This window comes from Ptychodera flava, chromosome 22 (assembly GCF_041260155.1).
Source record: "Ptychodera flava strain L36383 chromosome 22, AS_Pfla_20210202, whole genome shotgun sequence".
Classification (NCBI taxonomy): domain Eukaryota; kingdom Metazoa; phylum Hemichordata; class Enteropneusta; family Ptychoderidae; genus Ptychodera; species Ptychodera flava.
The window spans coordinates 20,518,720-20,530,568 of NC_091949.1; the positions used below are offsets into that span (position 1 = coordinate 20,518,720).

At 41.1% G+C, this 11,849-nt stretch overlaps 2 protein-coding genes across 2 annotated transcripts; both read right to left on the bottom strand.

Moving 5' to 3' along the window:
* Positions 1 to 642: 642 nt before the first annotated feature.
* LOC139122909 (uncharacterized) lies at positions 643 to 8,081 on the bottom strand. The gene is made up of 10 exons (XM_070688773.1): positions 7,686 to 8,081; positions 6,971 to 7,128; positions 6,381 to 6,545; positions 6,053 to 6,235; positions 5,666 to 5,827; positions 5,219 to 5,389; positions 4,204 to 4,413; positions 3,386 to 3,543; positions 2,515 to 2,734; positions 643 to 1,725 (listed from the first exon to the last, which is right to left on the bottom strand). Exons 1-9 carry the CDS (start codon positions 8,036 to 8,038, stop codon positions 2,525 to 2,527), a joined length of 1,770 nt encoding a protein of 589 aa, XP_070544874.1. The 5' UTR covers positions 8,039 to 8,081; the 3' UTR covers positions 643 to 1,725; positions 2,515 to 2,524.
* A 455-nt stretch (positions 8,082 to 8,536) lies between these two features.
* Positions 8,537 to 11,474, bottom strand: LOC139122910 (uncharacterized). The gene is made up of 6 exons (XM_070688774.1): positions 11,330 to 11,474; positions 11,042 to 11,108; positions 10,476 to 10,637; positions 9,966 to 10,045; positions 9,450 to 9,633; positions 8,537 to 9,004 (listed from the first exon to the last, which is right to left on the bottom strand). The coding sequence occupies exons 1-6, from the start codon at positions 11,375 to 11,377 to the stop codon at positions 8,538 to 8,540; spliced, it is 1,008 nt and encodes a 335-aa protein (XP_070544875.1). The 5' UTR covers positions 11,378 to 11,474; the 3' UTR covers position 8,537.
* Between the last annotated feature and the right edge of the window lie 375 nt (positions 11,475 to 11,849).

Genomic DNA, 11,849 nt, shown 5'->3' on the forward strand with positions numbered 1-11,849 from the left:
GTGCTGCTATACTATGATTGATGTCGGAATTAACTTCTTCGGAACAGGCGGATGTATCTCGTTTAATTGCTGAATCTCTAAAGCGTTTCACCTTACTGACTTTATGGGGAACTTATAAATTACCAGTCATCATGCACAGCAAGTTGTATCATATCTTTTTCTTCGGCTTTTAAAATACAACCGCCATTCCATATTAATTGGTCATAGCGTTCTTGGGTAGTATGGTGGTTATCCGAGGTTTGACAAATTCGCAAGAACTTTGCTTTACTCAGAGACTCTTATTGGTCAGTTTCGTTGTGGGACCTGTCTGGAAACAATCGAACAGATGACGTCACCTAGTATGAGATGAGATACTGCACACTGTTCGGTGGCGTAGCTCAGCATGTCGTTCATCAGCCAATGGAAGTACATGTCTCAATCAAGGTTCTTCTAGATTGGAACTTGCCAAATAGGTGTGTTCTTTCTGTGAGACTACCAAATGACTAAGACTATCAATCACAGCAAGAGTCGTTTTAATCTTGTCTTTTGTCACTTTTGAAGAGAAGCTGATATCGCTGGACTTAAAAAAATCTCGATGACAATATGATTGTAGACAAAAAAATCACACTTTCCATCACAGAAAGAAATCGCAAGAAACTTAACTTGTTTGCAGCTGCTTGAATTAACTTTATTGAACGTTCTTAGTGGTTGAACAGAAAGAGGTGAACAATACACAAGTAAAAGACATTTCTGAAAGATAATTGTACACTGAAATTTCCAATTGGCTCTAAATTGTATTATATAAGATACTTGCAATTTACATACAGTTTTCGACATGGGCAGAATTTAAACAAAGACATATTCATAGTTGATTTTGTGTCAGTGACGGACAGACAGTCGGTCGTGAAACGATTTGCTTAATAAAGCTCATGAAAGATAATTATTCTGTTTATTCACATCTAGCACATAATTTAGTCGGATGGGACCGGGGGTGTCTTTTCTGTTGGATTTTGTCAGGGGGTGCTACTCTCTGTCTATTTTGCAGCTATCATTCTCATCCATTTGCAAATTTCCAAACTGTTATAACTAGGGGGGGGGGGGGGGCAAAATAAAATATTGCAACAGTGGAGTTGTCTCATAAATACATCGTTTTCCACATACTCGTAAACTATTCATGAATCTTGAAAATTGAATTTGTATACAAACTTTAAAATATAAATCTAACCGGTCGCCAATAGTACTGTGTATGCTACAAAGCAAACCATTACTTTATATGTACGAAAAGAAAATGGATGTGTATATGACATCATAATCAGCGCACCTGATTCTGGTATCAATTCGTCATGATTACAATTCACAGATTTGAATACCGCTTCAAATATTGTGTAAAAAACTAAGTGAAATAAATTATTCTCAGTAAAAGATGCTACATTTTGCGACCAAAAAAGCTTAAATTTTGTCGGTTAGGCATAAATTTCAGTTCATTTCCTTTACTGACTTGTATAGAACTACTAGTTTGTAGTAACTGCAATGTAGTACATGAAAGACGGGAATCTTTACATCCTCGTAAATATCCTTTCACGATCTTCATTCGCGTCCTCGTTCACAGCCCTTGTATCATCATAGCACCGCCACCGTGTGTTCAACTACCAAGAGCGTACGTCGTGTGTCCAAAACGTAAATCGAGAGAAACCGTTTGAAGAAACCACTGTCGTATTCGTATTCGATGTAATTGCATACATCAGTCTGAAATGAAAAAAGCGAAAAAATGTTTAGCTTCCGTACAGTAGGAGTTCTACGCACAGTCAACTTTTTCAATTTTCAGAATATTCATCGAGAATAGTTTACATATGGTAATATCCGTGGCTCCTTCTTTGAAACTTCGAGAAATGCCCTTCGCTCCCCGGAGATTTAGAGTTGATATTTTGTCTCGTGGAATGTGTAATGAAGGTCATCATGTGACCTTCATGTGACCTTAATCATTCACGATTATAAAGAATGAGTCTATGGTCATTTCATGGTCTGTAAATACTGACATATTTTCAGTCCTTTGGGTAATGGGTTACTGACAAGCATGTATCTATGACGAAACTTTGAAGTGTGACCTTGACACAGTGTGTTGAATTCCCACTAGCGAACGATTTTCATAGACAATGAGAACATAGCTAGATCTGGAGGTGAAGATTCGAAAAAGATTAAAAGGGACAATTGGCTGTAATTATTTAAAGATATTTTCATTATTTATGTTCACGAATACTAGGATAGTTTCTTATCCTCAAATTTTGTTGAAATCTATTTTATTACAATGTATATATATATATATATATATATATATATATATATATATATATATATATATATATATATATATATACATACACACACACACATCATAGTCAGTATGAATTGCAAACATAAGGCTACGTTTGCAAGTTGAATTTCAGGAATTATGATTTAGGTAAGAGCTATAAGTAAGAAGCATTACAGTAATAACGAAGAAGACATCAAAAAAGCAATAAAATTCTGCATTCCTACCTGTACATGTTTACTTAGTTGACCAGTTGATCTTGAAGCCTGTGGCCTGGCCACCATTATCACTGGTGAAGCGCACTATAATTTCACTGTATCCTGTCTCGAGTGGTTCCGGAGGAACTTGACCCGTGAACTTGTTGATCTTCTGGAGTTGGGGTCCGATCACCCAGATATAGTCAAATCCACCTTCCAAGTCCAATGCTTCGAAATCGAGCACGACTTCCTGCAGAAATCGAATAAGGTAGAGTCTTAAACTCTCGCACCGTAATGGACTTGTGTCTGGACTGTGGCTTGACTTTTCGTGAATGTTTTTAAACATTGCTTACAAAGTCGTTTGGAGAGAGAATTTGTTGTAGTTTTAAAACCCTCGATCATTTTTAGCATTTTGAAAGGAGCCCACGTTGACTCGAGAACTATTCTAGTCTTAAATATTTGATTTTACTCAAACAAGTCACTGCTTATGAATCGTTTGTTTATTTTATGTATTTTCGTTTAGAAGTTGTTTTCAAGTTTTTCGGTTTTCATCTCGATCAGCTGATTAGTAAACAGGTATCCAGGACAGGCTGTCCACGTGTTTTCTGTGCTATTATCAAATGACAGTTTAAACTTATGCCGCGTCTGCGGCTGTACGTATGGGACGAAAGATGAGGGCATGGCTAAGCTGGAGCAAGCAGCTTCATATCAACGAAGGGACGCAACCAAAGTGTTTGGCAAAGCCTAGCAGTGATTTGAAAGTTAAAAACTGGTGAACATGCATCAAATGCTGAATTTGCTTCACACTTGCTCGACATCGTCAAATTGTGGGAGGAGGCTATGTTTATCAGGAAGAAAGTCGCGCAGCCGCAGACGGGACGACACCTCCCTTTTAACTTACCTTTCCTTCTGTGGATCTGATGCGGAACTCGCAGCGTGCGTCGTTTTCGTACAGAGTGGTACCATCGTAGTCCAGTGACGTGATGGTTCCAGTTTCACCTGCCAAATCGTGTGGCAAACCACATCCGGAGTCGAAGGTTGGCTGTTCTGCACCGGATTCTGAGGAGAAAAGGGACAGAGGTTACTCCGAGTCTCTGATTCATTTTAACATCGATCAACCTGCCAATTATTGACTTTACTTTCAAGTGTCATGGAAGCATAGCCAAAATCACACTTAAGGTAGAACGCACCTCGGGGACAGATATTCGGGCCTTCAAATTTTATCAATTTTCTTCTGACCTACCACTTGTGGGGGCTCATTTTGAAGCTCTTGGCGAAAGAAAAGTTTTCACCGACTAAGTTTTTCGAAAATCGAAAATTTCATTTTTTTCCATAGAGTTAACACAGGGATGGCGGCCATTTTGAATGTCAAATATCGATAAATCGCAAGTTATTTGTCTCTCTAGTGCCAAAGTTTGCACGGTGACCCCTGATTTTTATTCTTGCTTCGGTAAGAGAACGGTTGAAAGTTTCACTGAGGAAAGTTTGAGCAAAAGTTGAAGTCTTTCACTTTCGAGGTGCATATTACCTTAAGCTACACCCCAACTTTAATGAAGTAAATATCCACATCGTCAGTAATATTGCATAGGCAGTGCAGCAATTCCGCGTCACAATCAGACACAAGGTATAACACTTATTTCTGTTGCCAGAAGAACTTTCCCCTCAACTGGTCGGAGTGGCTTTTGCAAATTCACAAAAATGGAAACAATTGACACTCACCAGGTGCCATGACGGACACTTCGCAAACGACGACGGGATTGCCTCGGTCTGACTGGAGGCTGACGTATCGGCCGACGATTGGTGTGATACAGTCGACGGTTGTGATGGACATCTCCAGTGTCCTTGGTGTCAACACTTCGCCGCACTGATGGTGAATTTCGATGTTTTCCTCTGATCCGACTCTTACAACAGCTCCGACAAGACCGCCACCTAAGTAAGACAGAAAAAAAATGAGTTTTAGGGATTCCCGTTTTTGGTGACTTCGTATTTTTACGACTATGTCTTTTTGTAAAATTTGGCTGCATGCATTGTCTTGTCATGTTGGTGGCGCCAACCCTACAGTCATTCTGATAGTATGGTTTGTGGAAAGAGGAGGGGGATAGATTACTACCAGTGGCCAATAGCACGTAGAGAGCGAGTTTCACTATGCTTGCCAGATGCTGACGATCCCCATCATGTCTGCAAGTTGCAATCCCACGTTTGGTGTTGCTTCACTCAAGCTCTTTGATGGTGCAAAGAGATTTCCATATGTCATGCCAATGTTTCATTTTGACCACAATTCAAATGACACCCTTGAATAAGAGACACTAACTCATTGACCCGATTAGATTTTACACACTCAACACGACTTGAACTACATTGGTATGGTCGTAATAGCAAGGAAAGTGTCACGAAATCGAAATTTCGAAATTTTTCCAGCACTTTAACGTCACCAACATTTTCATTACTTTGAGGCATTACAATAAATGCTAAATGTAGTCAGGGTATATTTGAAATAACTTTGACAGTCTGACTTTGACTTTGACAGTCAATATTGATCACGTGTTTTAAAGTTATTGAATCAGATACTGTCGTGCATTTTATTTTGACTCGCGACATTTGCACAACCTCACAAATCCTGAACAGAATTTTTCAAATCGTAAATGGTATTATATATAACAAATTTGTTGATTTTCTAAAAAATTTGCAAATCAAATTATCGCAAATTAGTTGCAATCGTGTAATTTACACCCACCTCTGTAATCAGCACAGTCATCACAATCGCAGTGGTCGGCGGTTTTGCCACACCATGCGTAGGGCGAGCAGCAGGGGAATTCACCGTTGGGGTTACACTGAGCTGGAGAGCCATCAGCGGCAGGGTAGTCTGGCCCGCACCTGAGATCCGCCCGCCACTTCATTGTCGAGGCTGTGAAACATATACAGAGAGATATTAAGATCAAATCTTGAACCTGAATGCATTGTAGTAGGCATAATGGAGCCCTGTCACTTTTAACGGCAGATCTGACTTTACAATAGACGCTTTCATTTCTATTAAAATATTTGAATCGATTCATCTTTGACTTGTAGTGAACTCTAGACATCACAATTAATTAAAATTCCACATATACAAGCATGTTGCGCGCTGTTGAACGTTTTTATGTGTATCGTTTGTTTGTTTGTTTAAGGAAATTTGTGTGCTTACAGAAGTCGGTGCATTCGGAGCACGTGCAGTGGTCATCGGTGTTTCCACACCAGCCGTACGGTGAGCAACATGGGTAAATTCCACTCGGGTCACACTCAGCTGGGCTTCCATCGGAGAGAGGGTAGTCGGCACCGCAGCGCAAATCATTCCTCCACCTGTTTGCTGGTGAACGAAAAGAGAAATATATTTAATTATTCAAAGCAGAGGGTATTTATATATCAGAGCAACAGTTTTCTAATTTTAGTAACGATGGTTTGGGCGATTGGCTGATTGGCACAAATTGACATGAGGGGTTGCTGTACATGTTCATCAGTGTTTATTTTGTTGCCTTATTTTGCAAACACAGTATTTACATTTCCAAGGAGACGAGTTGAAAATGACACTTACGTTGTCTCTTCAGAATGACTCTGTGAACAGCGAAGGGTTGGCCGAGATCAACCTTCCACCAGGATTTGTCTTGCGGGTCCAAGAGGGCACAAGTGCGAGGGTCTCCATCGCTACCGTAAATTGCATTTTCACCAGCGCTGAGGTACGCAACGCCGCTCGTAGCAACATTGACCAAGTCCGGTTCTGAAATGAGAAATATTTTCGCCTTATTATCAAACTCATCATCATCATCGTCATACTTTTAGGAAACAATTTTTTAAACTCAGAGTAGTGATCTTAACAGAAATACTGTGGAGGTTCGCTTAATAAATTCGACTACAAGTCCCACCTTGTTTCTGGTATTTTTCGAAGAAGTCACTCTCGTTCCAGTCGAAGTCGCTACATCCGGGGAACTCCATAGGTGTGCTAGGTTGCTCGTTTGGCTTGACGTTGAGTAAGATGGCCATACCGCCCAACAAATGGTGTTCGATGTGACAGTGCAAGAACCACCAGCCTGAAATACACCATGCAAATGATTATAAAAAACTGTTGACGTTCCTTAGTCGACAGACTAATTTTTCAAATTTCAGAATTTCAAGGTTTCAATACTTCCTTAGCTACTAGCAACATTCATTTTCATAATTGTCAGTTGTTGCAATGGCATTTACAAAATGTTATCCATCAATATGAAATATGGCTACATTTAAGAGACATACAATCTCAGGAGCACATTTCAACTTTGGTCAAGAATATCAAGGAAATCTCTGACAATAAGCTGAGATCTGTTGAGAACAGTCTCTTTCATGCTAACAGCGGAAAAGCAATGGATTTAAATTGATGGTTTTTTCTGTGATTATATATATAGACACTTGAAAGCGGAATTGTCAAGGTGATTGAGACTTAAAATGAGGTATCATCACTGTAGGACTGGGAAGTTACCTGGATTGTCGGTCGTCAAACGAGCGATGACGTAGCCACCAGAGGGCAGTAGAACGGTATCCTTTCTTGGCGGGTTGAACAGATTCTGTGGAATGGAGTCGGGATCCTCGTTCCAGGTGTCGTTCCTCCAGCGTGGATTGTTGCATGGCACAAGAACGCTACAAACAATAAAAAGACTTTAATGATACAGGAGATACTATCGGATGACTTGGCATATGAGATTTAAAGGTTTAGATTACGAAGAACTTCACTTTGAAATTAACTTGGATTGATGTGAATACGTATTGATCAATGAGATTAAAGTCTCTAAACTGTAAGTTTTCGGAAATGGAAAGTTTTCGACGGAGAAGGACGGAGTCAGAGACACAGTTATGAAATCCCTCCCTATTCTTATTGTTGCGAGGCCATTAGATCTTTAATGCATATTTTCATTGGACTCAAGTCATTTTGGGTCTTTGATAACATAAACCTTATTCCGATCATTATATACGTAAACTGGTACACCGAATACCGTACGTGACGTTAGTACTTGTGGGATGGTTGGTATAGGTACTACTATGAACAGGTCATCGGGAATAGAAACAGGATGACAGTTGTTTGTGTAGGGAAAAAATGTGCATGGCAGACGGAAACAGGCAATTGCCAGAAAGTTACTTGAGTTGGAGCAGAGACAATCTGTCCAATTAAGGAAACAGTCAAAATTGGCAAGTCTTACCTGTCAAGAGAACAGCACTGACTTTCGTCATCTGGGCATGGACAGCAGAGATCTTGATTGGCACGGACGTACTGACCATCTTCGTCCTGTTCTGGGAAGCCCATCTTTGTCACCAGCAAACTGTGTCCGTGGATGTGAATTGGATGAAGGGACCCGTTGTGGGAGCCACCAGAACCAACGCTGGTGAAGACAAGCTGGTAGTGTTCTTCTTCGAATGTTACGAAGTTGGTGCATCTGCAGACGTTGTGGTGATCTGGATCATCGCATACCTCGTCACACTTGACAAACGCAGCGCTGGGGTCGAAATCGTGGATTGACAGCTGTGAGGGGGAGACGAAAGCCTTGCCGTGCATACCGGAGTGGTTTCATACCAGGCAGGGCCTTACCCAGCGCAAAACCTCCTTTGCCGCCGAAGACGAAGTTCATGAAGTACTGGGCTTCCTTTGTGACGTGCGCAGGTGTTGGGTCGAGGGCCAATTCTCTTGCGGAACGGCTCAAAGTCGTCGAGATGGATACACTTGGCACCAGACCAGGACGGGTAGTGGTCGAATGGGCAATTCATTGTCCAGCAGGGTGCGGTGTCCTTGTCACAGTGACGCCAGATATCTGGTGGTAGAGTGTCAGTAAGGAAAGTGCCACTTTCGTCACAATAGCGGAGTACTGCAGCATTGGTGTCGTTAAAGGGACGTTTGTTGACCTCATCAAATCTCATGGTGTCGGCTCGCACTTGGTATTCATTATGTTCGGGGTCGGTTTTGGTCGTTAGCACAAAGTCGTATCTTTCACCTGCAGACACTACGATGTAATCAACGTCTTTAGGATTGACATCGAAACCATCGGATGTGATCACCTTCAGTTGTGGTCATCGATTGAGATACGGTATGAGAAAACCATCTGAGCACCAATGACTCGGAAACGGTATCTGTGGCCTGGTTTGACCGCGTAGCCGAAGTATGGAGTACGCTTTTTCGGATCATGGACGTCGTAACGTCCGTGGCCGTTCAACAAACCGGACTTGTAGGGAATTGGACTGATCTCAAGGCCATCGAAGGTACGTTCACCATCGAATCTCACCCCGTCTTCAAACCAACCACCAGCTTTGAAGAGTTTCTCAAACATGTGGTGGGATTCCTCGTGTTGCCAGTCAGATACCATGATGATGAACTGATCGTACTCGGGCAAGTGACGTTCATCGTGGAGGTCGATCAGGTTGAAGTCGTAATAGTGTTGGTTAGGTTCGTCTTCTTCATAGATGACAATTGGCCCGGCCATACCTTCGCTGAATTGGACGCCGGTATGGGAGTGATACCAGAAAGTACCTAGTTTTAGAAAAAGAATATTATAAAAACCATTCGCGTTTTAGTATTCACGTTAAGATTTTCTGTGTGTATGGTAATGCATGCAAAATTTGCTTATATTTTGCAGAGAAATATTGCGACCACAATGCTTTATAATTCACGATTGAAAATCAATAAAATTTTGGAGTAGAAAAGCAATATTGAAAGCCAAATGGCCACCATTCATTGTATTTTAACTCCGCATGAAGAATAACTTTTAGAATGTCACAGAAATTAAGGCGAAAAGTGACTTTCACTAGAATGGTTTCAACATATATCCATGAAAAATTAGGACTAAACCATGGACCCTCGCAAAAAACGAGGGCCTATGACCAAACGTAATTTAGGATGAAAAGTTGTCCTATATGCTTCCTCAATACACGTTTCATTGGGAGAGATATGCTCGCAATCGCGTCAGGTTACTTACCAGGAGGCATGGCAGCAAATGCGTAGACAAACTTGCCACCTGGAGGGACCGGACACTGCGAGATGTATGGGACGCCGTCCATCCATGGTGTTCTCATCTGATAGATTCCGTGCCAATGAATGGTGGTGGCGTCTGACATCATCGCGTTGTGCATTGTGACGCGTACAATGCTGCCATATTTGACCTGGACAAACATAAAGAGTACAGTATATTCAGTTTTAATCTATGAATGGAATTGCAATAATCGAAACAGTTAATTATATTAAATTTGTCGGCGAACAAGGATACTTGGAAACTATTAGACTTGAGGTCAATTTCACGCTAAAGAATCTCAACTGCACGCGTCAAGTTTGTATGTTCTCACACTTTGCCAGAAAATTCCCCTATAAATCCCCGGTTAAAGTCTTTCTCGCTGACCGTTTTATCGTCATGTTCAGTTTATATTGAAATTCACTCACTCACTCACTCACTCACTCACTCACTCATTCGGAATGGCGTCGTCACATGGATACATACTCTGATGGAAGGTCCTGGGATCTGTCCGTTGATAGTGATCACGCGGCGCTGCTCACCATCGCAGGAAAGCCTCACTTTTTCTGCAAGAAAATGACCAGGCACTTAGTTCACGATGACAGGTTTGTCCAGAGTTGATTCAAATTCTCATGAAGTCTGCCAAGCCCTACCTACAAAGCTAGGTACTGTCTGGGTGTATATTAGTCAGGGAAAGACAAAAGTTGGCTGAAGATCGATAGAACTCGTCTGGGACAGATCTAGCGATTTCTTTTTTCACCTGAAAGTCGCAATTGGGGATGAAACTTGGACAATTGCACTTCGATTCAATCAGTGTAGAAAGTGGGTTAATTTACAAGGAATTCTAGTCCAATAAATAGAAGCAAAATGCATTTAAACCCTGCAGTTGTAGCGATAACCCTAAAATTTTGAGAACGACATCCTGATTGGATGCCTATCGAATGTAATGACACAGCGGGTGAGGCTTTGAGAAACACATTCTAATTGGATACCTACCGAATGATATTGCCCTATCGGTGCCGGCGCAATCGGGATCGTCGATGTAGCACGCCACGCAAGTGACAGTGTTGCCGTCCGGATCTTCGCAGTCACTGACGATTGTGTTACCCTGGTACGTCATGCAGTAATCGTGTTCAACTTCGAAGTCGTACCTACAGACTGTAAAAGAGGTGACGCAATTTACGGACGGACCTTATTTTTTAGCAGGGTGGCGCTCAAAACTACGTCAGGAAACTTGCTTTATGAAAGTTGTTGAATGTTTCTTGTTGAATGCCACCGGTAGCTGAAAGAATTACGTAGAAGCTGTACCAACCGCAAAAATGTTTGGAAACTCTAATCACAATATTTAGTGTAAGCTTTTACAACGTGACAGAATTTATTTATTTCGGGATAAAAAAATGGTTTTTTTTTAACATGTTTTAGAACGATAAAGTGGCTCAGTACATTTGATGATAATTTCAGTCTGGAAACATGTCAATGTGACTAAGAGAATATCGTCAAAGGCTTTACCTCATTTTGATGAAATATCGAAGACTGACCGACAACTCGGCATGCCTACTTACCCACACGATAATCGTCCAGATCGGGAACGTATTCACGTTCGCATTCTCCCTGGTCATCATAAATAGCCTGCAAAATTTACAAGAAAGGAATGCGCTATTCAGATAATTTAAGCATTATTTTAAACCATCTATTTCAACGCCTCATCGCGTTTCTTTATTGCAAAGTTGAAAAGGCCGAGGTAAAAGTTTTCATCGCTCGGCAAAGATCATTCGACTGGGAAGCTCCCAGGGCTTACAGGCGCAGTCGGTCCAATCACATAGCTTTGCGAAACTCAAAATGTTACTTACCTGTGATAAGGCAAAAAGCCCAAGAAGAGCCAGCACCAGTAACTTCATGCTTTGCTGTTTCTTCTCCTAGTCCAAACAGCGATATGAAACTATCTGGACAAACCACCAACTTTTATACACTTTTGGGATCGGATTGGTCAGGTGACACGTCACGTGATTTGATTACGATGAAAGCTATGAAGCGCTGCTTAATTATTTTGTCGTTGCAAATTAAAGTTTCCGGCTTGACCAATAACGCCGTTTACACATTTACACTTTTATGGTCAGGTGACTATACACGTGGTCTACCATCAAGAATCTTTTTGTGTCTATTTTCGAGTTTTTGATGCCAGCGTTTCCCATTTTTAATATTTATTGACACTTTTACTAAAAATTGATGAATTAGAAATTTGTGATGGTATACTATGACTTTTTTTCCAAGGTTATGTAAACAATTAGAACATTCCCTCGACCAAGGTGAGCCATCAGCTTGTGGACTTTCTAAATAGAGCAGAATTGTGACTGGCTGTAGTCTTGAAAC

What these genes read in the sequence shown, in the direction of transcription:
- LOC139122909 (XM_070688773.1), bottom strand. Translation starts at nt 8,038, where the DNA reads ATGCACGGCAAGGCTTTCGTCTCCCCCTCACAGCTGTCAATCCACGAT. An exon ending in CTCCGAATGCACCGACTTCT is followed by an intron (nt 5,390 to 5,665) that starts GTAAGCACACAA and finishes TATGTTTCACAG; the next exon opens with CCTCGACAATGAAGTGGCGG. An exon ending in TCAGATCCACAGAAGGAAAG is followed by an intron (nt 2,735 to 3,385) that starts GTAAGTTAAAAG and finishes CGATTTCTGCAG; the next exon opens with GAAGTCGTGCTCGATTTCGA.
- LOC139122910 (XM_070688774.1), bottom strand. Translation starts at nt 11,377, where the DNA reads ATGAAGTTACTGGTGCTGGCTCTTCTTGGGCTTTTTGCCTTATCACAG. An exon ending in TCCCAGGACCTTCCATCAGA is followed by an intron (nt 9,634 to 9,965) that starts GTATGTATCCAT and finishes ATGTTTGTCCAG; the next exon opens with GTCAAATATGGCAGCATTGT. An exon ending in ATTTGCTGCCATGCCTCCTG is followed by an intron (nt 9,005 to 9,449) that starts GTAAGTAACCTG and finishes TTCTAAAACTAG; the next exon opens with GTACTTTCTGGTATCACTCC.